Genomic DNA, 25,626 nt, shown 5'->3' with positions numbered 1-25,626 from the left:
GACAGCGGCCACGCACATGGCTCCCTTCCCCTCACCACTCTGCAGAGTCCTCCCTCCTGTGTTTCTCTCCATCACACTCATCACCACATGTCATTGTCCCGATTTCTTTACTTGCCTGTATCCTTCCACCAGAATATAAGCTCTTCGTCTTCATTCACTGCTTAATCCCCAGCATTTAGCACAGAGCCTGGCATGTAAGAGGCCCTTAATAACTCTTCCTTAAATGAATGAATTTTGCTAACGCGGAGTAATCCAGAGTCACTGATACGCCTTCCTCCCTATGCCTTGAAGCTTTATGGGTATTGGGTTGACCATTCACTACCTACGTACCTGGTATATTATCCTTGCGGGGTGAGACTAAGGATCATTTCTGTCTGTTTCTGTCCTTCCATATTTTCTGCATTAAGCTTGTATTACTTTGTAATTAAATTTTTAAAGGAGGACAATAATTGTTGTAACATAAATGGAAGAAAACTACCAAAAGTGAAAGATTGAAGTGGCACTGCAAGGTAAGATAATAGGTCTTTGTCCTTCTTTTACAAACTTTGTGTAATATTGTAAGTTTTACATTTTAAAGAATTTTTAAGTGCATATTGACCCAAGAGAAATACGGTACCTTATATTTAGTTCAGAAAACAAATTCTCTCTATTTATTCCCACAATGGGATTTAATGCAACTTGGGGTAGGTCAGCTTTCATTTTGATGAACTTGTATTTGTGGTCATCTAACTACTTGATGCCTAAAAGAGCAGCACTGGATGATAGGTCCGAGTAGAAACGTAGAGTTGACAGTTGTATTAAAATAGCACTTTGTTTTTCACAGAAAAGATCTTACTTAAATATGATAACCAGCAAATCAACACATTAAAAAATGCTCAAAATCTTTTTTCATTAGGGAAATGAAAATTAAAACCACATTGATTTCTATTACATATTGATTCAAATAGCTGATTTTTTCTAAGTTGGAATATCAAGTGCTGACAGAACTCTCACACAGTATTTGATGGGAATATATACAAAATAGTGCAGCCACAGCTTGGCAGTTTCTTAGAAATGTGTACTTACCACATAGCCCAGTAATCACATTTCTAGGGTTTTACCAAGGAAAATGAAACATATTCCTGCCACACAAAGACCTGTATACACATTTTTAGCAGCTCTATCGTAATTGCCAAAAACTAGAAACCATATCCAAGAATGGACTAGTACTCAGCACTGAAAGGGAAACTACGACTCTGTGCAGCAGTGCGGACGGATGTCAAAGGCGTGATGCTGAGAAGCCAAGCACAAAAGCCCATGCTGTGTGTCTCCATGCAACATTGCAGAGAAGTAAAACGATGTGAATGGAAATCAGATCAGTGGTTGCCAGGGGGTGGTGTGGGGATGAGGCAGACTTAGAGAAGGGAAAGAGGGAACTGTCCCCTCCTTGCATTTCTTGTGAGAGAAATATTCTGTACCTTGACTGTGCTGTTGATTACAGGATTATAAGTTTTTGTTATTGTATGTAATTTATATCTCAATAGACATGACAAAGCTGGGCACGTTGGCTCACACCTCTCGTCCCAACACTTTGGGAGTACGGGGTGGGTGGATTGCTTGAGGCCAGGAGTTTGAGACCAGTGCAGGCAACATGACGAAACCCCGTCTCTACTAGAAATACAAAAATTATCGTGTGGTAGTACACGCCTGTAATCCCAGCTACTCAGGAGGCTCAAGTGGGAGGATCGCTTAGCCTGGGGCGGCAGAGGTTGCATTGAGCCAGGATTATACCACTGCACTCCAGGCTGGGTGACAGAGCAAGACTCTGATGGTATTTTGTAGTAACTGCTATAAAAATGGCAAACATCACTGGCTACCAAACAAGATACATGCATATTTAGCCCCAATTCACAACTACCTTTATCATAGTATATATCTGATTAAGCATTTCTTTTTTCCACAAGGGTAAGATTTCTGATTTACGGCCTGTGCCTCCATTTTATCCTCCACCGTATAGGGAGTCACACAGAACCCTGCACACAGTAGTTGTTTATAACTGTTGAGTGATTGAAACTTAGAAGCAAAATTTCATGTATGGGTGGTAACATTTAGTAGTTTACAAAAAGCAGTAAGCTCTGAGTATGGATTTAAATATTCTGGAGTCAGGTACAGAATTATTTGTGATCTGCCTGAAATTATGATGGTGACTTGAATAGGGTCTAGCTTCTGCTCCCTCTCTCTGGTGCTTGAATGTAACTCCTGGTGGGTAGAAATCTGAATTCATTTGGTGACCAATTTTCCAAAGCTCGTGTGCCAAGATGAACCCACTTGAAAACTGTGGGCTCTTGGACTTGGCTGCAAGACCAGTCCAGCTGAGGTGGGCTGGCCCGGCATCTGCCGCCTGCATTGTGCTTAATGCTGGATCCATCTGTTTTCTGTCAAAGCCAGTGCCAACAAATTACTAACCTATTAGCGGAACATGGAAATAAGATTGCGCTTCTCATTCCTGGCTTTGCCTCTCATATTTTGCTTGGCTTACATATTTGGTTTTTGTTTATTTTGGGAAGAAAGATACGTTATCGAGTAGTTGGGGTGCATGAATCATTTTTTGCCCGGTGCACACATTTTTTAAATGGGGGGGAGTGATGTTAGTGATGTTACGGCCGTTGATGACGATGGCAGCTGTCATTTGCTGGGCTGCACTGTGCCTGGCGTTGCACTCATTTCTTTCAACCTCTTACTCATCATTGTCGTCACTTTACAGATGACAGAACCACAGTTCAGAGAGGTTAAACAGCTTGTCACGCTGCTAGGGAGTGTCAGAACCAGTGTTCACACCCAGATTTTGCTGCCTCTTAAACCATTTTAAGCCTGTAGAAACTATTTTTGTCCTGGCACATGAGTTTAATCAGGAAAGTTTCAAAGAAAAGAAACGGGGACTTCGTATTTCTTCTATCTGATCGAGGCCTCTGTAATTAGAACATATTTCCTTGACATGCCCTTTTGAGTGACAGTTCATGGAATCAACCCAACTGATGGGAGAGAAATAGATTGGCACCCTGGGCCTAAGCGCCCTTCTAAGCACAAATGTGTGCACGCATGTCTTGATGTGCGTGGCTATGCTGGAACGCGTGCTCCACCAGGTTTGCAGATACTTCCTGCCAGGAGACAAAGACCAGCTGCCGAATTGAGCAAAGCGTTTGAAACAGCTCATCCCTCCTTAATACATAACATGAATGAGAGATGGTGGTAGGGTACAGGGTAACTAAACTTCTCTGTAGTTTCTTTCGTGTTCATTAAAATACAGCCCTTGACTGCCAATTAAACCCTGGAAGTGAGTGCCAGCATTTCCCCATTCCAGCTATAAGCAGAGTTCAACAAAATCAGAAACCTTGTTTCTGTAATAAAACTTCATGATGGGTATAGTCTAAACGCTTGTTTTCGAAAACAAGATTAAAGCGTTATTTCATTTCCTTCGAAAGCAAAGGGCACATATGTTTTCACTGAAAAAGGCTTCTTACCAAGTGAGTCACTTATCTAGTGTTGGGGGAGGGTGGAAACAAGCCCTCAAGTCATAGCATGAATATGTGAATTAATTATTTGTGCATTCAAACTATGAATGAGTATATTTATTTTTAATAAAAGCAAGAGCCAAGAAGGAGCACTGTATTTCGCTGATCTTATCAGATCATCTGGAAGCTCCAGGGATGTGAGCTCTGGGAGGAGGAGGAGGAGGAGGAGGAGGAGGAGGAGTCTGGATTCCTTCTCCCGGGGAAGAGTCGTGAGGACGGGGGCTCTCTCTGGGTAAGCGTGGGAAGAGGAAGGGCCCAGCAGCTGGACAACTGGCCCCTGGTCTGTGCCCGCCTACCAGGGCGCACAGAAGGTGCCTTTTCCGCCGAGGCTGCGTGATGGGAAAACAGACGGGAGTGTATGTGTGTCCCATGGGATGGGAGATTCAGAAGAAACTTAAGAAATTTTTGTAAAGAAGTTTGAAACTGATGAACAGTGGTGTTTTTTCTTGTTTTTTATTTTAACTCGAAAACAAAGTTTGATGATATCTGCAAATCTCAGTTGTGCAAAAGCAGTGCCTCTTCCTGCCGAAGCAGTTGAAGAAGCCGGCCGTCAAAGGCTAATGGTGTGTGGCCCAGCGCACCCGATGTACCTGCGCTGTGCCTCTCCTATTGCTGTTTCCCGTCCCACTGTGTCTCCGGCCTTCTGCTTTCTTTCCCAGTTCCTCAGGTCTGTCGTTGCCACACTCTGGCATCCCCTGAAGCCTTTTTCAGCCTTCCAGACAGTGTTCAGGGTTAAGGAAGCTGCTGACCTCACCAGCTCTTACTTGCCGTTGCTAGCGTAGCAGTTTATTAGCTTGTCCCAAGACTGGTCTGTATCAGGAGTCCACAGATTATGGCCCGCTCTGGCCCACCACCTGTTTTTGTAAATAAAGTTTTATTAGAACACCACCATTCCCATCTATGTGTGTGGCTGCTTTGGGGGCTACAGTGGCAGGACCTGAGTAATTATGATAGAGGCTGTTTGCCCCAAAAGCCTAAACTGTTTCCTACCTGGCCCTTGACAGAACAGGTGTGCCTGCCCACATCTGCATGGACAGTGGCCCGTGTGTCGCCTGTAGGGAATAATACGTGTCTCCTGAACAGCCGAATGAAAATACACGCAGTGGCGCTTACAGAGGGCAGATGACAGGCAATGTGGAGAAGTCCGCAGAGTCTCTTGCAGATTTGTAGGTGATAGAGCTTTACATGTGTGAATTTAAGACAGCTGGCTTTGACCATTGCAATAACCTTGTTACATAAATGTGCTTTTTCTGAACTATTTGAGAGACTGTGTAGCAGAGTGCATCATGCTTGGACTCTGAGCTACGCTCGGGACTGCCGAGACTCAGACCTGGGTCCTCCAGTTGTGAGCCATGTGACCGTGGGATATCTGTTGTATTCACAGCCCCGGGCCACAGGCTCCTCATCTCCAGCATGAGGATTATAATAATGTGTACCTCCTAGGCTTCGTCTGGGGATCAAGTGAATTAACACAAAGAACTTGGAACTGAACTTAGCACACAGTAAATATTAAGTGTTTGCTTTTACTGCAGTTATTAATCCAATCCTGTCTCTGCTGGAAATCCTTGAGAAGCTCCTCCTTGACAGGATAAACCTCAACTTAGAAGCCTGGTACACAAGGCCCTGCCGGACCCAGCCTCTCCCTTCTGTCCCCTGGACAGCCACACGCAGTGCCCCGGTGATGGTCCTGAGTTGGTCTGCCTTTGCCATCCAGCTGGTGTCCCCAGCGTCTCAGCCATAAGTGCCCTTTCACTTCTTCTGCCTTAGCCCCCAGCCAACAATGAAGCCCCATCAAGTGGCACCCGCAAGTGAGATACTTCACATACATTAGATGGTTTAATCCAGAGAACACCTCTTCACACGGACAACATTAGGATTATCTTTGTTTTACAGAGAAGAGAATGAAACAAAAGATGAAAGCAGCTTTCCCAAGGTCCTGCAGGCAGGCAGTGGAGCCTCACCCAGCCCCTGAAGCCAGCTCCTGAGGGTTCAGCACCAGGAGTGCTCATTCAGAGGACTCCACCAACCCCCACCATGGGGACCCCCATGCCCTCAGCCCCCATCAGACTCACTCTCCCTTCCCTCTTGCACTTTTCACATTGTATGCTTTTTTGTTTTGCGTTTATACTTTTTCTTGTTTTTGCCCACTCTGCTTTACTGCACATGCGCACATGCATGCACACACACGCACATGCAGGCACACACACACGCACATGCAGGCACACACACACGCATGCTCACCCATGTAGATTGGAGCTTCTCAAGTGCAGGAATCGGATTGTATTTAGCTTTACATCGCCCAGGCCTAGAACAGCTTTTGGCATATAATATGTGTATAGTTATGTTACGTGGATGTGGAAAGTCTTCCAGAAAGTAGTGAGGACTGACTGGGAAACACTAATCCGTATTCTACCCATTTATGTAGTTTATGTAGTTTGATTCTACATTTATGTAGTTTCAACAGTCGTTTATCGGGAGACAGCAGTGTTATTGGTTAAATACATGGGTCCCAGAGTCAGCTTGCTTGAACTTCAGTCCTAATCTTCTAGCTCTTGATTTTTCTCATTTGTAAATGGAGTCCTGAGGGTATCTATATTTCATGTGGTTACTGGGAGAAATGAATGAATTTATTGGTGCAAAGCACTTAACCAGGTCCCCAGCACACACGATAGTTCAGCAGCTGTTATGACTGAAGTAGTATCGTGTACCTTTGATTTAATTGAATTTATCTACACACAATCAAAGTAAAAGGTGTGAAAGGAAAGAGAAAACAACTACAGAGACAGCCAGGGCCGTGGCCAGTGTGTACCAGGGTCGAGAGGTGCTGCTGGGCGCCTTATCCCTGCCTCTAGCCCTGCCCGCCAGCCCTCACCCCCACCTCCGGCCCTGCCTGCCAGCCCTCACCCCTGCCTCCGGCTCTGCCCTCCAGCCCTCAACCCCCAGCTCTGCCTGCCAGCCCTCACTCCCCCAGATCTGCCCTCCAGCCCTCACCCTCACAGCTCTGCCCTCCAGCCCTCACCCCCTAGCTCTGTCCGCCAGCCATCACCCCCCAAGCTCTGTCCGCCAGCCATCACCCCCCCAGCTCTGCCCACTAGCCATGACCCCCCCCAGCTCTGCCTGCTAGCCCTCAGCCCCTCAGCTCGGCCCGCTAGCTCTCAGCGCCCCAGCTTTGCCCTCCAGCCCTCACTCCCTAGCTTGCCCTCCAGGCCTCACCCCCCAGCTCTGCCCGCCAGCCCTCACCCCCACCCGTGCCCTGCCCTGCCTGCCAACCCTCACCGCCCCACTCCAGCGCTGCCTGCCAGTCCTCACCCCTGCCTCTGACCCTGCCCACCAGCCTTCACCCCCACCTCCAGCCCTGCCCACCAGCCCTCACCCCCACCTCCTGCTGTGCCCACCAGCCCTCACCGCCACCCCCCCCCCCAGTTTTCCCGCCAGCTCTCGTGCCACCGTGGACCATGCTGGTGCTGGGACAGTTTTCCAAGATGTGGCAGCCAGCACAAACCAGCCGCTTGATCCCAGTACCCAGGCAAAAAAAAAGAAAAAATTATTCCCAGCTTAGAGAAAAACTGGGGCTCATGTGAGGTTCCCACAACACCTTCCTGTGGGACTTGAAAGGGTGATTTGGACCGCATGTGCATCTCGTCCTACACGTTGTCTTTTTGAGCCCTGTCTCATGACTGTTGAAGTAGCAGTGACCTAGTGGTGCGGTCTCAGAGTGCTGCTCACCATTTTGGTTAAAACATAGGAATGTGCCGGGCGCAGTAGCTCACGCCTATAATCCCAGCACTTTGGGAGGCTGAGGTGGGCAGATCACGAGGTCAAGAGATCAAGACCATCCTGGCTAACACAGTGAAACTCCGTCTCTACTACAAACACAAAAAATAAACCGGGCTTTGTGGCGTGCACCTGTAATCCCAGCTACTTGGGAGGCTGAGGTAGGAGAATCACTTGAACCCGAGAGGCAGAGGTTGCAGTGAGTCATTATCATGGAGCTGCACTCCAGCCTGGTGGCAGAGTGAGACTATGACTCAAAAAAAAACCAAACAAAAAAAAAAGAAACCCAAGAATGTGCATCATTGAATGGATGGAGGCAGCACTCGGTAGCCCTTGCGTATTCGTAGGGTTTTTGGTTTTTTTTTTTTTTCTTTTTGCTTTTTATGACCAGACTGAATTTCTCTTCACCAGCGCAGTGGTTCTCTGGGGCTGTCTGTATTTGGGTCACTCTTTGAGGGCCTGGGGCTGTGCAGAAAGAGCCTGTTTGAGGCTGGCGGCCTCACCAGTACCAACAGGAAGGGCCAATAAGGGTCATGACTAATACTCCGTGCTGATCGCATTGTTGGACAAAAAGTATTTCCAGTGAATGTTGTCACAAGATTAAATAAAAGGCTTTACTTTGTGTTTGCTTTTTGTTTAGGTAACTACTCCAGACCCCCAGCGTATAGTGGGGTGCCCAGTGCAAGCTACAGCGGCCCAGGGCCCGGTATGGGTGTCAGTGCCAACAACCAGATGCATGGACAAGGGCCAAGCCAGCCATGTGGTGCTGTGCCCCTGGGACGAATGCCATCAGCTGGGATGCAGAACAGACCATTTCCTGGAAATATGAGCAGCATGACCCCCAGTTCTCCTGGCATGTCTCAGCAGGGAGGGCCAGGAATGGGGCCGCCAATGCCAACTGTGAACCGTAAGGCACAGGAGGCAGCCGCAGCAGTGATGCAGGCTGCTGCGAACTCAGCACAAAGCAGGTATGCCACCCAGGAGCACACCCCGGGCAGGTACGCTGTGTGTCTACGCGTGGCCACGTGACTGCGCACATAGCCGCATTGTTCCCCAGGGTCACACAGAGCAGTAGAATGTCACTGTGCTTGGCCGTTCTTTTTGTGTTAAATACATTCTGTAGCGTCAAGGTCAGAGAACTGAGTGACAAACCATGTATTATCATACATGAGGAAGGAATGTGAGCAGTGGGCATGGCAGTCGTGGGAGGCAATTTGAAATGTGTGAATAGTCATCGCAGCAGCAAACCAGAGCAAGTCACACAGGGAAGTGTCTGTGTGGTACCGGTTGGAGCAGTGAGTTTTAAGCAGGAAATACTAACGCTCAGAAACCATTTAAATTCTAAAACATTGAAAAGGAAACACCCCCCCCGACCCTTTTCAGTCTCCCATAAAAATCTTCATAAAATGGAAACTTTGTATGTATACATGTGTATCGTGTGTTTGTCTAAACGTATATGTGTGAGGTTTATATACTTTACATTCTTATGTTACATTTTATTTTTCCAGGCATATCTTTCTATCTGTCCAAACCAAAATATGGTTAAAAAAGCAAAGACAGTATTTTAGAAAGTTTGAGTTGATGAAGCACGGCTTTAGCTTCAATTACTTAACTCGTTTTTAATCCCGACTTTAAAGATTAATTCTTGAAGTACATACTTGACCTGGATAAAAATAATATAATTAAAAATGTATAAGGCAAAGGTGAATATGTTTTTAAAGCACATGTAAATAAGTTTTAAAGCAAAGTACTTTGAAAAACGTATACCTTAATCTTCAGAAGCAAAGGTAGAAGATTCTGATTTTTGTCAAGGGAAATAAAAGCTAAGGGGTGTGTGTGTGTGCGCATGTGTGTGCGTGTGTGTTTTTAAATGTGTCTTTTGTTACTTTTCTTCTAAAGCTGCTATCTGAGGAATGTGGGACCCCACCAGACTTAGTGTTTTCTCCAAATAATAATAAATTTCCGTTGAGGAAATAAAAATTAAAATCAATCATTATCTGACATTTTGTCTCCACATCGCAATTACTTACAATCTTCTGGACTCCAGCAGTCTCCGTCTGCCGAACCCACACAGGCTTTAGGGAATGTTTTTGTAAACCTGTCTGTGGAAACTGGTTTGGCTGTTCAAAACTGAAGTTCTAATTCAAGTTTAAATGAATTGTCCATTGTTGCAGCTCATAAAGCACACGTTATTTTCTTTTTTTTTTTTTTAAGTAGAAAGTATGTGATTGCATTTGGCACGCAGCCTTTTTGAGAGGGACCTCAGAAGATAGCCACAGAGAGCCAGGCATGATTTTGTGTGGTTACAAAGCCCTGCGTGCCCCCTTTCCGAGTCAGCGTTTATATGGTTTTGTAGTGATCAGTATATAAATACGCATCCATGCATTGCCATTTTCTGTTTCTAATGCCTAGCCCATTCCCAAGCCTTGCCTTCACTTGCTGCCTATTTTAGCTCACTAGGAGTTTAAATGGGGGCTGGATATCTTCTTGTTTGCTTTTCCCAAAGTCAAAGCTATACTTTAAAATGTAAATGGAGATTGGAGTTGAGAATCTTACTTTTCTCTGCCTGTCCACACACTTTGGTTCGAGGCATTTTCTGTCCCCCCACCCCTCAGGCAGCAGCAGGGTGCAGGATACCCAGCTCGCCTCCGTGGTCTGTGAGCCCCGCACCTACGTGTAGGGGTGACAGATAGACAGGGATTCATGCTTGTGCGTCAGAACAAATCCCAAGAAGCTGTTCTTCTGTTCCACTTTAGGCCACCATACATTAGGTCGCCTGCTTATCCCAGCCAGTCTGGGGCTGGCGGACGCCCCATGTTTTCTTCCCAGCACCCCAACTATGGCAACTCTCAGGCTCCCATGGCGCACCAGCCTGACCAGTACGGGTAGGTAGCAACACACCCCGACTTGCTGCGGGACCTGGGCATTTTCCCTGAACCTGTTAACAATCGTGCCATCTGGCCGCGAAAGAACACTCAAACCAAGAAAGCGAGAGACCTAACAGGAAACCCATCTCCGAGGGGGCTGTCCTTTTGTCCCTTTGTGTCGCTGTGTTTGCTTCGGTTTTCCTTCTCATGAACAGTACCGTGGCCGTTCGGTGGACACCTGCATGCGTCCTAGGTCCTGTCGTGCATGGCTTTCGGCATGGCTGCCTCCCTTCATGCCTGAGAGGGAAATAGAAACTGTCATCTGTGTCCAAGTCATGAAGTCACCGTCTCTGGCGTCATTTCCCCCATTGTTGTCGTTTTGTCTGGGAACCTGTGTTGTGCAGCGCTGTTCTCGTGACTGTATTATCACTCCTGCCACTACAGTGAGACGCTGCCATACCCACCCCCAAATTAAGAGCACAGCATCTCATTTGACAAGAGAGTTGCTGCAGCCAAGCTGACACAGGCTATTCATAGGACCTAGGAGGGCTTTCATTATATCACCACCAAGCAAATGTCTGTGCCAAAGACTTCCATTATTTTCTTCTCCAGCGAGTATTAGAATATTGAAGTCACCAGGAAAATACAACAAAATAATCCAACAGAGAATTTTCTCTCTAAACACAGTGTTGCCATATTATTCCCAATTTCAACACAGGAATTACATACAGCAACAAAAAGTATCTCTTCTTTCCCACTCCAAAACGATGCAATATCAGCTTCTGTCACCATGTTTAGGTTCATAAATGCTCTTGAAGTCTATTACTATTGAGTGAATTGCTTAGCAAAAAAATTATTTCTATCGTCCTGTGCAGACTTAATCATGTTTGGGAGTTAGTTTTAGTCAAGATATGCCTCATCTTTGGTTAAAATCGAACAGGGAACCATCACCTAGCTTTGTTTAAACGGTGCCAACTTAGAGAGCTGTGCTTTCGCTGCTGGTTAGGAATCCCTGACAGAGAGGGCTTCTTAATATAAGTTTCATTTAATAGTTCAGTTTACATTTATTTAGAGCAAATGATAATTTTGGAAGAGAGAGTTCTAAAATCTGTAAACGTGGCCCTAAGTATGGACCAACAAATACAGAATCTTGTGAACATCATCGTCAAAGTGAAATAACAAATACAGAAGGAGGTAAACGTGCTTATTCTGGGGAAATAGTCTTTTCCTCTTTGTTACTCTCCTGTGGTGCCTTCAAGGTCAATTCATGAGTCAGTGGGAAGATAACAGTTGGAGGAAGAAGGCATTCATCATCTGCAGCTAATCCGTAGATCTGTCCTTTTACCAACTCCGGAGGCCTCTCTAGACCCACAAAGCTAGTTTGGCTGTGCCTTGCCAAGCCACATTAAGCAGCTGTGTAAAATGAATTTAAATGGCATGCATCAGAGTGAAATCTTTTCCACTGGGGCAGAAAATCGATGTTAGCTAACCAGCACGAGGAGATCAAATCTGTATTTCAGCCAGCAGCATCCAGATAGCTTCCTTAGAATATAACACCTCCTCCTTAATTAAAAATAAGAAAAAGAAAAATGTTGGCGTTATTCTATGTAAATCTTATGGAGCACACTTGGCAAGGGCTCATATTCATAGCCCCGTGACTGTTAGCTGTGAATTTTAACTTTTATGTCTACACTATTCTTTCTAAAAAAGAAAGAAGATAAGTTTTATTTCTATTTTAAATCTTCCTTCTGTTCACTTCACAATACACATAACCTGTGTTGTGCCTTTTTTAAAAGCAGGAGCTCGAATATGAGGAAATATGTGTATGACATGTTTTAGTGCCATGGGTTGAGAAATCTGATTTTCAGCATGCTTTGGCTTCACTTACTTAACAGATCACGGCAGCGAACTCCTGTTTCTGCTTTGGTTTCTGTTCCCGCATTGATGGCTCTGTTACGTTAAAGTTAGGTTGGCGATTAGAAAATCCAGTTTGCTCAATGTTAATTTCTCTTTGAGAGAGGAAGAAATACCACAGTGCAGACCTTTCAGGAGCACAGGATTCACAGAGTCTGTGGGAGGGACTTCTTGCTCAAGGCAGAATCCCAGAGGACCTAGAGCCGGTGGAAGAATCTAAAAAGGACAAATTAATGATGAAGGTGGAGTGTGAGTGAGTGTGTGCCTGCAATTAGACAAAAACGGAATGCTCATTATAAATATGAAGGATTGTGGCAATTATGCTTCAGATTTTCTCAGCTGGTCAAATATAAGATAGTATAGAGAAAAAAAACATGCAAGTTTAGCTGGTTAGAAACAGTTTTATTAATTCCTTTAAGAGTGACAGTATGAGGGTAAAATTGACCTGCTGCATTGAATAAATTTAGAAACATAGATTAATTTTTTTCTTTTCACCTTTTGAGTAAATTCCTCATTTTGATTATCAGAGGATTTACAGTAGAATCTGGTGAATCTTTTTGTTCAGATACTAGATTCACTGTACAATAATATCCAGACATTTGAAGTTCATGGTTTGTAAGTAATGTCTGTTACGGAACCCTCCCCGTCCTACACACTGATACACTTTTAATCAGAAAATGCATTGTTGTTGGCAGTTTTGAAGCACTGCTAGCTAAGGAATGTACTTCTGAAGATACGAGAAACAGAGGGTCGGAAATATTAGGTGATCTTACTAAAAGCCCAGGAATGGCAGATGAGTTCCATCCATCTTCAGATCAGTTCTCATGGCTGTTTGTAGCATCATTTTGGAGGATTCTGAGCCATTACCTGAGCATAGGTGAGCCAAAGTTTGCCAGAAGCTTAGGAAGAACTTTGGCCTACCACTTCCTAATGAGTATTGCTGTGGATCCCAGGCTAAGCACAGGCTTTAATACAGCTCACTGCAGCCTCAAATTCCTGGGCTCAAGCAATCCTCCCACCTCGGCCTCCCAAGCAGTTGGGACTACAGGCGCGTGCCACTATACCTGGCTGATTTTATCTTCACTTTTTTGTAAGAGACAGATTCTTACTGTTGCCCAGGATGGTCATGAACTCCTGGCCTCAAGCGATCCTCTCTTCTCAGCCTCCCAAAGTGCTGGGATTACAGGCATGAGCCACTACTCCTGACCTTGTAATCGTTTTTAAATGACTGAATCCATTATGTCTAAAGCCTGTGCGTGCACACGTGCACAGGTATATAACTTTCCCACAGTCATTCCATGTGCCTCGCATCAATTTATTCATCCTAGCTAGTCGCTGTTGATGTCTAGCAGTTGACAGCTCTTCAAAATAGAACTGATTTGTGGATCTGGAAATTTCAGCATTATTCAGAATGTTTTCTTGGAAATGAGCTCTGGGAGGAAGCATAATTTCACTGAACTTACAGAAAATCTCACAAGCCCTAGATCTTGAAGCCAGGGTAGATGGGCAAACATTTTAATTCCTTAAGGCCTGCCACCCTAGCACCTCACATACATAAATTTTGATCAAGTCTTTGAGTGACGTGAGATTGTTTGTGTCAAAATTCTGGCAGGGATCTTTAAGATAATACTATGTTTATAAGAAGAAATTCCACAAGGATGCAGAGTTTCAATTATAGAATTATAGGATCTCAGAACAGGGAAGGTTCTATATGTTACCCAGCCTCTACTTCTTGATTCTATGGTAGAGTCAACTAAAACCTACAGGGTCACCCACTCAGGATCGTTGAGGCAGGAGCAGGGTCTCTGTCACCTGGCCCTGTTGCTCTTCTTTGTACTTTTCTGTTTTGTTTTGTTACAAAACAAAATATCTCTTCATTTTTGTTCTTCATCGTATCTAAAGGCAATCCTGCTATTAGAAGCCAGATAGTAATGGATATCTTAGTGGATCTTCTGCCTCTTTCATTGAAATCTGAATTTTTTTCTGTTATCTGAATTTTATTACCTCTCTTGCACCTAAAAGGAAATGCATGCTTTGCACATTCCCACGTAGACTCCACATGCAGCTTGAGTTGATTATTTCCAGAGTTAGGCACCTTGTGAGATAAGTAACAGTTACTTGCTGGCACAAGGGCGGGTTTGAATTTCTGTCCTTTTCACTGTTTGAGGCTTTTAGCAACACTGCTTTAGTATTTAACATTGTTGGGACAGGAGTGTGGTTTTTGACGTACAAATTCCGAGTTGTGGAGGAGCAGAGTGGGAAGGCGGTGATGTTTACACAGATACATGTGCACACCTATGTGATGCTGGTACAGGGCTACTGTTCTTTTGTTGTCTCTGAGAGAGTCGTTGCTGGACTAACTGAGCGTCAGAGAAGAAGTCTCAGACTTCTTAGTTTCGAAACAAAAGGGGGCAAAATGAATTCATTTGAAAAGTCTTGTTACTCTTGACTAGAAGGGAGGTTTTAGTACTGAATACCACAAATACAATTCTGTAGACCTGCATTTTAGTACTGTATCATACAAAAAACTAGGGTCACTGAAATTAGCTTTCAGATGTTTTATATTGAGTCAATTAGGAAATTGGGAGTTTTAGTTAGGATTATTTTTAAATCTTAACCACTCGTTAGAGGGGTGAATAAATTCCATAAGGTAGCTAGATCAGTAGTGACCCCACCGTATTGCTGTTGGAGGAGCTGACTGTTGTGTGAGAGAATATGACTAGCCGCCTTCCTCTGCTTGGAAGGAGCTGGGTCTGTTTACAAATGCAAATGAATTGGGCTGGCTTGTTGGATATACAGATACACAGTGGCGTCCATCTGTGCCTCATGGCACCCCACATAGACACACCTTCCTGCCACTGTTCTTTATTGAGGTATATCTATAATTCATATCCTGTGTTGCCATTTGCCAGCAAGGCACTTTTTCTGTGTTATTTTCCTCTGAAGCCAGTATGATGCAATTCTGCTGATGGACCATGAGCCACTGATGTGGAAATGCATTAATGGAGATAGTGCATTAAAATGTCAAAGAGAAGGGGCAAAAAACTTCTCAACGTGTCAAGCCCCAGTTATAGTGGGTGCATGTGCTAAAGAGCAGTGAGTGATTTGTGTTAACCAAGAATACAGCCCTTTGGATTTTGGACAATTAGGTTTTAACATAATAGCTATGATTTGAAAAGTCATGTTATTGAAAGACAAAAAGATTTCAAAGGCTTAAACAGAGTTTTTATTTCCGCAATTAAATGTAAGGCTTTGCATTATCAGCTAAGTACTATGCTTTGATTTTTAGCCCCTTTTTCTCTTCAAAATTTAGAATTTGAATGAATGTTATTGTATTAGTATTTAAAGATTATGATTTCAATTAAAACTTTCAGAATTACAGAATATTATGGAAGCCTTAAAGTGCATTTATAAATCATCAAATCAAAAAGTAGTAAAACACTCATTCTAAAAAGACCAGAGATTTCTTTTTTAATTTTAATGAGAGCCAAGGAATCACAGCATGAAGGGTACAGCAGAGGGACCAGAGACCATGAGGCACCCCAAGTCACTGCTGAGCGTCACCCAGATATTCTCAACAGATGCTGTACACCCTCACCCAGCCCCGGGGCCAAGGCACGGGAGCCTGAACTCCACCATCCCCCGGCGGTTCTGGTGTGGAAGCCAGCTCAGGTCTGGGAGTGCCCTCAGAGATAACTGGCACTGCAGAGCATGGACGAGGCGTGGAGGGGGAGTGCTGGGAGGCGCGCACCGGACACGTCTTCACTTCTTCCTTATGTGGCCTTCCTGAGGAAAGTCGCTTGGGGAGCTCACGGGCTCGCACTGGGAGAGCTGGGCAGCATCAGATGCTCGAGTCTGCGCCAACCTGACCCTGACTCAGGCTCTGTGATCTGTCGATCATGGCAGTTTGTCTTCCTGAAGGCTTTGTCTTGATTTCTGCCTTTTTGCTTCCTCTCAGGCCTCAATATCCTCCTCTTCCTCTGAAATACTCAGTCCCCCATCATGCCTCGCCTGCACTCTTCATTCGGAATTTCTCTTCTCTCTGTCTGGTTCTGACCCTCTCTCAGCTGGTGGCTGTCCCCACTCAGAGGTGGCTCACAGTGGCTCGACACTGGCCCAAGGGTCTGCCCTAGTGTCTGTGCCACTTGTCTTCACTTCCAGCTTCGCAGCTGTGTCAGCATCCTGCCCCCGTAGACGCACACACTCACAACAGATGTCCTGGAATCGTCACAGCAGGAACCAGCATTAGGGCGCACCCATCGCTGGGAGTCATCAGCAGCGCCACCCAGCAAACCCCCGTGATTCCGAGTTACGAAAGGCGGGGATCTTTGAAATTACAAGTGTGCATCAGGGAGTGGCAGTGGCCAGTGATGCCAGCCTGCCGGGTGTCAGGCTGATGACTGGCAGGTGGTGAATTTTCTCAGCCCTGAAATCTGCTCACCTCAACAGTGTTTTGGGCTGAAGGCAGCAGGAAAAGTTTGTAAGTGGTGAAGAGGTTATGACTGTGTCTTAGTATATTGCAGCTTGCGGTTTGGAAAGTGTCGTGGGTGACAGGGCATCTTGGTAGCAATAAGCAGTATGAGAAACAGCTTGCTAAGATGCTAAGACTCCTCTTAATCTTGGTCTTGACTCTTCTTTTGAACTCCATTTCTGCCATTATATAGATTTTAAAAAACCAAACAGTCCAGGAGCAGTGGCTCACGCCTGTAATCCCAATACTTTGGTCTACCAAGGTAGGAAAATACTTGAGGCCAGGAGTTCAGAAGCAGCCTGGGTAACAGAGTGAGCCACTCTCTTAAAAAAAAGTAAAAAAGCAATGAGCTAGGCATGGTAGCGCATGCCCCTAGTTCCAGGTAGTCGGGGGGCTGAGGTGGGAGGATAAATTGAGGCCAGAAGGTCAAGGTTTCGGTGAGCGAGGATCATGCCAGTGTACTCCAGCCTGGAGTGAAACAGTGAGACCCTGTCTCTAAATAAATCAATAAATAAATAAGTAACAAAAACTCACAGACAGAAACCTGTAAGATTCTGGCCCTTATTTTAAAAATTAACTCATACTGGATTAGTTTTGATTGTTAAAATTCCTGCCAGGTAAGAACTCCTGCCTGTCTGAATCCTGTCCTGCACAGCGTGACTGGTGAGGACTTGAAGAACTGTAGCTTTGCTCAGCTTGCAAGGCTTGCCTATGTTTTAACCCTAACTGTCAACAATGTTTGGCTTGACCAAATTACGTAACTTTGTGGCCCAGGCCACCCTAACTCAGGAAATCTCTTAAGAATTTTTAGGAGGATTTTTTTAAAAATCAGAAATTTCTGCTTTTCTGTTTCCTGGACAAGTACATTTTTTATTAAAGATTTTTACACAATATTGCCATCACACAGTAATACGGGATGGAGAACTCAGGACCCAGATTAATTTTCTTTAGTCTACCAACAGGTCCAATAAGGCATGAGCAGTAGATGAATGTATGTAAGATATATGCATGCTTCACTCTTGCACCCCTAAAACTCAGGTTTGTCCATCAGGAATTATCTACTCCAAGTATTGCCAGGCTGATATGCTCTCTGTGTCTGAGGCTGCACGGCTGCAGACCTCTAAGACACCTGTTCCCTCCACTCTGCTCCTGTGGTTCCTCGGCAGCTAAGCCATTTGGGATTAGCAGTTCACTCTCCTTTACACCTTGTGACCCTGGAAGGGGATGTCCTAGAATCAAAGACGTGGCTATTCCTAGCACTGAGAAGTAATAGCCCTCCTTTGAAATAACTGAGATCTTTCCTTAATGATCTCAAGGTAAACTTTTTAAGTAAAGATCCTTAAATAGAATGGAGTAGAAAGAACACTTTCTGTGGGTGACATCCATGGCAGCTAATGCTTCTTTCATGCTGTACGGATCTAGTTTCACCAGACCAGGGAACTGTGCCATTTACATCTTCTCAGAGGTAGTGGGATGCAATGTGATACCAAAACCCCCAAAGTTTGGGGGAGTCTTCCATTGCAGGGAAAAGACAGGATTTGGGACCCACTCCTCCCCACTGTGGCTCTCATCCGTGCCGCACACTTGAGGAAGCCCGTGTGCTGGGGATCAGCAGGGAAGAGCTGAAATCAAAATCTCAGAACTAAATACCTTCACAGTACTGTGGTTCACTTTTGTATGTTTGCCAGTGAAGAGTTCATAGTAACAGAACAATGAGCTTTACAAAGCCAAATCAACTTTGCGGATGAAGAGAACATCCTTAGTTATCAGTTGCTAAAATTCAAGCAGCCAGACAGCATTTTTGCATTTTCTTCACACCCTGACAAGGAGGCCTCTCGCCTCAGAACCCTGGAGCTCTGTGTGTTCCCCTGGTTGCTTTGAGAGGAAAGGTGAAGATCAGTCAGCTGCTTTAGGTACAGCTAAAACTGGTTACCTGCATTGAGGCAAAAAGGAAGAAAATCTTGAAATTGTACAACAGGTGCTGCTTCAGCAGGGAGCACCAGGAGCAGAGCTGGTAACAGGTCGGAACCCTCTGAGAAGTATGTGTGATGCGTGAACAAAAGGGAAAAATGTTTCTGATGTTAGAGCCTTTTAAGAAATCCAGACTGGAATATGCAGTATGCCTCTGTGCTTAGTGAGAAGAGCTTTGCCAAGATGCATGAGTCAGAAACACAACTCTTTGGAGAAATGTGGAGACAATCAGGAGAAACGCTTTGAAAACAAGGGGCCCTGTGGGCAGTGCCACATTTTAAAGGCCCAGGCAAAGACGTGCCAGGGAGGAATTCTATTCTGAAGAGCTAAGGCGTAGCCACTAAAAAGATGATTCTTGAGAGTGTAGTGACAAAGTTACTACTGTCCTTTACTTAGAAGTTCTCTTTCATAAAGCTGTGGCAAAGCAATATCTTCTCTGCCCATTCTTAAAGGAAAAAAATAAATCATAAACATATCAGCTACCAAAGGGTTTAGGGAGTTATTACCAGGGAGCTGAAAGGTAGCTGCTAACTGCTGCTCCAGCTTGTCTGCCAGCATTGGACACGTGGGAGCTTTGACTGAACAGGCTGCCTTGAAAACAGGTCACATTTGCCAGCAGGGGAAGACTTGGACAAGACTCAGGAAGTCTTGTAAAGGGGGTTCCTGCATAGGGCAGAAGGATGACCCCAAATCCTCTGCTTCCTGACCTGATGGTCCACCTGTCTGTGTGACACTAGGTGCTCAGAGGCCTGTCAGAGCCAGACCCTGTCCATATGTCCAAAACTAAGCCCACGCTGTCCCCTGATGTTCTTTATTCGCACAAGCTCAACACCTAGGAGACATCTCGGCACAACTTTTCTTTCCCCCGCAGGACCTAATTCATCACCACATCCTGTCCGTTTCACCTCCACTACGTTGCTCAGCTCTCTCAGTTGTGCTCCACCAGCTGTTCCGAGGCGCCATCATCTCTTCCTTGGGCTGTGCTCGCAGCCTCCTGATGGTTGGCCTTACGTTCCTTCTTCCTGCCTCCGATGTGTTCTTCCCAACACGGCCAGAGAACAGTGTCTTTAAAATAACCATATTTTAATGCCATTGCTCCTACATCAAAACACTGAGTCTCCTGTTTCTCTGAGGATAAAGACCAAACCCAGAGAACCATCAGCCTGCCCCTACCACTCTCACTTCTTATTTTGCTCTTCGTATTTTCTCCTGGAGAGAGGCTCCTGGATGCCCTAGGGCATTTCAATTTGCTGTTTCTCTTTTCTCTTCTCCTCACCTGGTGAATTCCAATGGATTAGTCCCTCAGATCTGAGGGGAGGAGGGGACTTCATCCCTTCCTTGGGGCCGCTTTCTGTGCTCACCTTCCTGTGAGCTCACATGGTGCGTAGACCTCTCCTTCAAGCCACGCGTCGGTTGCCGCGTCACGCCCGCTGCCCTGGTCGTTTCCCTGCCTGCGTTTTCCGTCTTGGCTGGCTGTGGTGCCTGTTCCTTCCCACTCCTCTCCCGTACTTATCTTAAAAGATCCATCTTGGACAAATGTTCATAACTGTCAACTAAGCAGAAGGTATTTCTGATTAATTTTAATTATTTCTAGCATGTCTCCTTGAGCAAAAGGGGTAGAATCTATTTTTGTAATAGCACATGGTTATATGTTTTTACAGGAATCTACATTTTTAAATCAAGGCACTTCTATTCTTTGTCTTTTGTCTAATGAGACAAATGCCACTTTACTGCCACAGGATTGATTCCTAGCCAGAGTCGCTAGCTTGTCGAAATTACATTATTTTGCCACCAGAATTGCTAATGCAATTGTTGCTGCCAGCACGCCGATGGATTAGCCACACCAAAAATTGACCAGGGCTTGACAGCCTTATTTTCTGTTTTGATTGTATTTTTTCGGGGGAGGAAGGCACACAAGGTGTTTTTCCCTCTTAAAATATTAAATTTAAAATAATCTCGACTGAGATTCTCTGTTTCATTACTGCTTTGGAAGAGTCACCTTGTAATTCGGGTTGAAAATCTGTTTCACTAGTGACGCTGGATACATGTGTGAGAAGAGTTTGTGTTTATCAAACATTTTAAATAGGGCGTCCTGTGTAATGTTACGTATGCAGCTGGATCTTTCCAAGGGAATAAAGTAACGCAATTCGAAATAAACTGCTCGAACTGGAGCTTTTCAAGGTTTTAAGTCCTGGTTCTGATGACTTGAGTTTAAGTGATAAAGTGCCCCAAATTTTAGTGTTAGCCTAGTTGATTTTGTCAGTAAGCAATCTTTTCCGGCTTCATAACTCAGCTACATCTACAGTGACAGTTCATACAGAGAAAGTTATGTACAGCTGGCACTCACACTCAGTTTCCCAGTAAAGCATACATCGTGTGATGCTCATTCCGAACATGATTCAAGGGTGGTATTTGCAGTGGGTGTGCTGAAGCTTCCCCTGTATCTGCCGCTGGGATGGGACTCTAAAGTGGCTTCATTCACAGGGTCTCCATTTCTTCTGTCTGTCCCTACCCTTCTCCAACAAACTGTATCAGAAACCCATTCATTTTAAAGATAACCTCACACTTCACCGTCTATCACTGTTGAGAAAATACAGTGTTGATTGCTAAGATGATAAGGCCTAAATATTCCTCTCTAAAGCATCAACATTATGTATAGACTTTATTTTAAATTTTATTGTAGTTGACTTTAAAACCAGATGTTTAGAAAGATGTGGGTACTCCATAAAATTTCATACTAATATTTTTAACTGCTGAAAGCAAACTGTTGTGGAAAGCGATATTCCTCTTTCTGTTTTCGCATTGAACCACTGGAAATAGTTGCTTGGAAATTGGTGTGTGCTTTGGGCTTTTTCTCCCCAAAGCCAGCCCTTTGCTGTCATGTGAATATGTAAGGTTTGAGAAATCGCCAAAGCGAATGAATAAAAGGGAAAAGTAGAACCGTTGGTGTTTGTGAGCAGCGCGACTGAAGGAACGAGGAGTCCTTCAGAGAAACGAGCTTGCAGGCCCCACTTTCTGAATTCTCCTGATGATAATCTGGTTTTGGTTATAGCATGACAGATTTTAAATACATCTGGTCCCAACCAAATTTAAATAAAGTTCCTCTGGTTATTCTACAGGTCAGCATGTTTAAGTCGTAACTCCCCAGTTTGAACATTACCATTTAAGAGGAGGAGGGAGCGGTGCCATGGTCTAACCCTGTGCCAGTCGGCCCCTGGGGTCTGGGGGCAGCACCACCCAGCCAGGGTCACCCCCACAGTGTGCATCTACCGAATTACTGCAAATGTTTGTCTCTTTGCCTCCCTGAGGCGTTCCTGGGCAGTCGTTGCTGCAGCCATGGACTCGGCACCTGTAGAGTCAGGACAGCTGTCTTTTGTAACAAACACTAAGCCCGCAGACCCCTGGGAGCCAGAGCCCAAGGGTCCAGCTGGGGCGCTTTGTTCTCCTAGGTACAGCTTAGGTTTCTGTAGGTTTCACATTGGAAACGTTCTGCTCATTTCAATTCGTATTTTTACCTGTTTTTGTCTTATTGCTGTTTGCTTTTAAAAAAGCAAGTGATTTGCTTCTTCACACTCCTGATTTATTCGGAGCTGTCCAAATATTGCGTTGGTCGGAAGGGGCACAGCGGTCAGGGAGCGCTGCTCTAGAACGTCCCAGCTGCTGCTGAGGTCGTCTCGGAACCCAGGTCACTGTGGTCTGGGGCATTATATTTTCAGCCCCGCCAAGCAAGGAGCTTTTTGTTGCGAGCCACAGAATCCGCCTAGGTTAGCAACACGGGGGGCGGGGTGCTGGTTGAGTGAGGGCCGCAGCCATCTCGGGAGTCCCTCGCAGAGCCCGCTGTCTCCACTTCCCAAAAGCAGTGGCATGCAGTCCCAGCCTTCTTTTGGCATAATGCCCATCCCACTTGTTCAGAGTTACCAAGATCTTGGCAGTAGTTTCTCAAGCAAGAGCAAATAGGATTTCCACCGCAATGGTGAAAGACTGGCTCTCCCTACTCAGACAGGCGCCTGCTGCTCTTCCCTGGCCACGTGCGGCCTGCGCTCCTGGGAGGACTCAATTCCTGACTTGGAGGCCCAGCAGGCCTGCAGCCGCTGTCCAGGGAGCTGTTGGATTCATGGCTCCCATGACCCCTCACTCTGGCCAGCTCCCTAAAGCCCGTATTCCAGGACACCCATAAAGTTTACACCCTCTTATTTGTCAGCTTTCTACAACCGCAGGTCCATACACCAGATGGATGGAAAGCTGTGCTGCAGCAGGCTGCCAGGAGCCAGGTACTTGGTCTCACTGAGTGTTAGCAGTGTTAGAGTCCCACAGAGAAAGAAGCAGAGTATACTGCACTGATAGTAGGTTTGGGGAATTCTGTTTCTGCCACTTACTTGCTGTGTGACTTTAGGCAAGTTACTTAACCTTTCTGATCTTCATCACCTTTATTAATATATGAGCATAACTCCACCTACCTTCCTCCAGGAATTTGAAACATTAAAATTGTATGCCTAGAATTTGCACCAGGCATGCTGTAAATAATAAATTACTGTCACAATCATTGCCAGGCCCTCTTGTTCAGTTGTAAAGACTGAAATCCAAAGGACCAAAGCTCCCAGAGCTCCAGTGACAGAGTCAAGAGCCCTGGCTTTTTAACCAAACTTAAAACTACAGATATGCTTTAGGGACCATTATAACCAGCAACTGACATCCAAGGCGTAGACCTTTGTCTTTGATTGTTTTTTTTTTTTTTGGCATTGTTAGTTTAAAGGTGTTTCTTAAAACCTGTAATGTATGCCTTCATCATCTTCTGGTGATTAAAGATGGACAGTGCTGACTTGGGGGAGAAGTCTTAGATTAGGGTTGGATCGTTACTTCATTCAGTCATTTGCCCGGTGGATTTTCTATTCTGATTCTCTTTTTTACCTTAGTATAAACAAGTGTCTCAAGGAACCATTAGTTTTATACACATTAGTGATACATGAGATAGAATTTAATGGAAGCTTGAAAAGGCGACCATCCTTTGTAATGCCTTTTTACAAGAATAAAAATGTTCTCTAGTAATTCATCCCTTTAACAATTCTTTTTTTTTTTAGTAACTCTCTTGTGCAAAGATTAATTAGGCCCAGATCCTCCCCTCAGGAGGCTTCTGTACCTAGAAGAACCAAGATGTGCATACATTATGTTAACATGCAAAAAAGAAAGAGCTCAATGCTACAAATGGCATAGCTGAAACTAAGTGGAGAGGCAGGGCTTCCTTTCAGGAAAGTGTCGAGGGCAGCCATCACAGACCAGGGGCCACTACCATGCATCTTGGAGAATGGGCCAAAATTGGCTGTGACTTGGAGGCAGTCACGGCCATGGAAGTAGCCTTCCAGAAAACATAACCGTCCACAAGTGAAGGTGCTCTTCAGTGATTGATCTGCTGAGAAACTCAGAGCAGTCCCAACTGGTGCCATTTTTGGAGCAGTTGCATAAATGCTAAATTGTCCCTTGTTTGAAGAACACCTCAGAAGGGATACGTCTAAGTATCCCTTCATGCCAACACTCTACAAGATGATGAATTAATGCCAACACTCTACCAGATGACGTAAAGCCCCGAACCATGTAGGGATATGTTTATAGCTACTGTGCAATGTGTGCAGAAGTATGTGATGACCTAGAGGTTAATTAGAAGTCATTGGATAATCTCAGATCTGTTCTTAGTGAACTCCAGAGGGTATTCTAATTCTGATTTAGCAGTCTGCGGTTATTCGAAATGGACCCTCAGGAAGCTAAGAATTACAGGCTAAAGTAACACCCGTTTCTCCCTGAGCCACCCTCATACCTAAGAACCTTTCAGCTTCTAACAATATTCTTCCCAAGCCATCATGGAGCATTAGTTTGTACAGAATTTCTCTAGTTTGTCTAATATTTAAAGGAGACCACTTACACCTTTGGTAGCTTGATTTTTCGGATGGTTCATGTTTGAACTTTTTGTACAGACTTTTTTCAGTTGAGTCCACTGAAAATGGTACACAAAAGGAACAGTGTATTATTGGTTTTGTTAAAAATGATTTGTGGACCAGACGTGGTGGCTCATGTGTGTAATCCTAGCACTTTGGGAGGCCAAGATGGGCAGATCGCTTTGAGCTCAGGAGTTCGAGACCAGCCTGGGCAACATGACAAAACTCTGTCTCTTCAAAAATACAAAACTTAGCTGGGCATTGGTGACGCACACCTGTAGTTCCAGCTAGTTGGGAGGGTGAGGCTGGAGAGTCACCTGAGCCTGGGAAAGCAGAGGTTGCAGTGAGCTGAGATCACACGACTACCCTTCATCCTGGGCAACAGAGTGAAACCGTCTCAAAAAAACAAATTTATATTAATCTATTAAAGGATTAAAGGATCTCATTTTAAAATATCAGCTATTATAGCAAGTGATAGCTAAATGGTGGTGGAGAGGGTTGTAATTAATTTGGAACAGATAGGCAGGGTCTCTGTGGATTTTTACCCTCTTACAAGGTTGTACCCCTAAGATGCAACATGACTAGCCAAAACTTTGAAACGTTTCTTAAAGGTATACTCTTTACATAAGAAAAGCTTGACGACAATGGTGAACTCTCTTTTTAGGGCATTGTAATTTTCCCTGGGGTCTCTACACCACTGCGCAATTTAAATCTCTTCCCTCTCCCCCATCTCATTACCAACAGTCAGAGAAGTGACATTGTGTGACAGTTATCTGCTTCAGATCAGAGAATACCCTTGACTTCTTTGCAAGAGTGAAGAGAACTCTGACAGGGTATAGGACAGAACTAACAAGGCTAAGTCACCAAGACCACCTCATAGGTCTGACCACCATGGGGACAGGTGGCTGCATGTGAGGGACATGAACAGCTGATCTCATAGGTCTGACCACCATGGGGACAGGTGGCTGCATGTGAGGGACAGGTACAGCTGATCTCGTAGGTCTGACCACCATGGGGACAGGTGACTGCCTGTGAGGGACAGGTACAGCTGATCTAAGTGCCCATCCTCCTCTGACGTAAAAAGCCCAGCCAACAAGAAATGGAAGTCTGATGTCTACTGTGGCGTTTTAATGTAGAGAAATTGGTATATT

The 25,626-nt window shown here is 45.0% G+C and overlaps 1 protein-coding gene across 7 annotated transcripts in view; it reads left to right on the top strand.

The window, feature by feature from the left end:
- The window catches only part of ARID1B (AT-rich interaction domain 1B), a 438,832-nt gene that overhangs the window by 369,264 nt on the left and 43,942 nt on the right, over positions 1–25,626 (top strand). For 4 of the 7 annotated variants that reach the window (XM_012451772.3, XM_012451755.3, XM_064360521.1 and 1 more), the window contains one exon: positions 7,966–8,293. In XM_012451772.3, coding sequence (XP_012307195.3) covers positions 7,966–8,293 — 328 coding nt within the window. Of the gene's footprint in view, positions 1–7,965; positions 8,294–10,081; positions 10,211–25,626 lie in introns of all 7 variants that reach the window. The other 3 variants (XM_064360518.1, XM_064360520.1, XM_012451707.3) reach the window with 1 other exon arrangement.

This window comes from Aotus nancymaae, unplaced genomic scaffold (genome assembly GCF_030222135.1).
Source record: "Aotus nancymaae isolate 86718 unplaced genomic scaffold, 86718_ANA_hifiasm-v0.15.2.pri h1tg000040l, whole genome shotgun sequence".
NCBI classification, from domain to species: domain Eukaryota; kingdom Metazoa; phylum Chordata; class Mammalia; order Primates; family Aotidae; genus Aotus; species Aotus nancymaae.
Note: the sequence above shows the minus strand (reverse complement) of the source record. Positions and strands in the feature narration are given on the sequence as shown.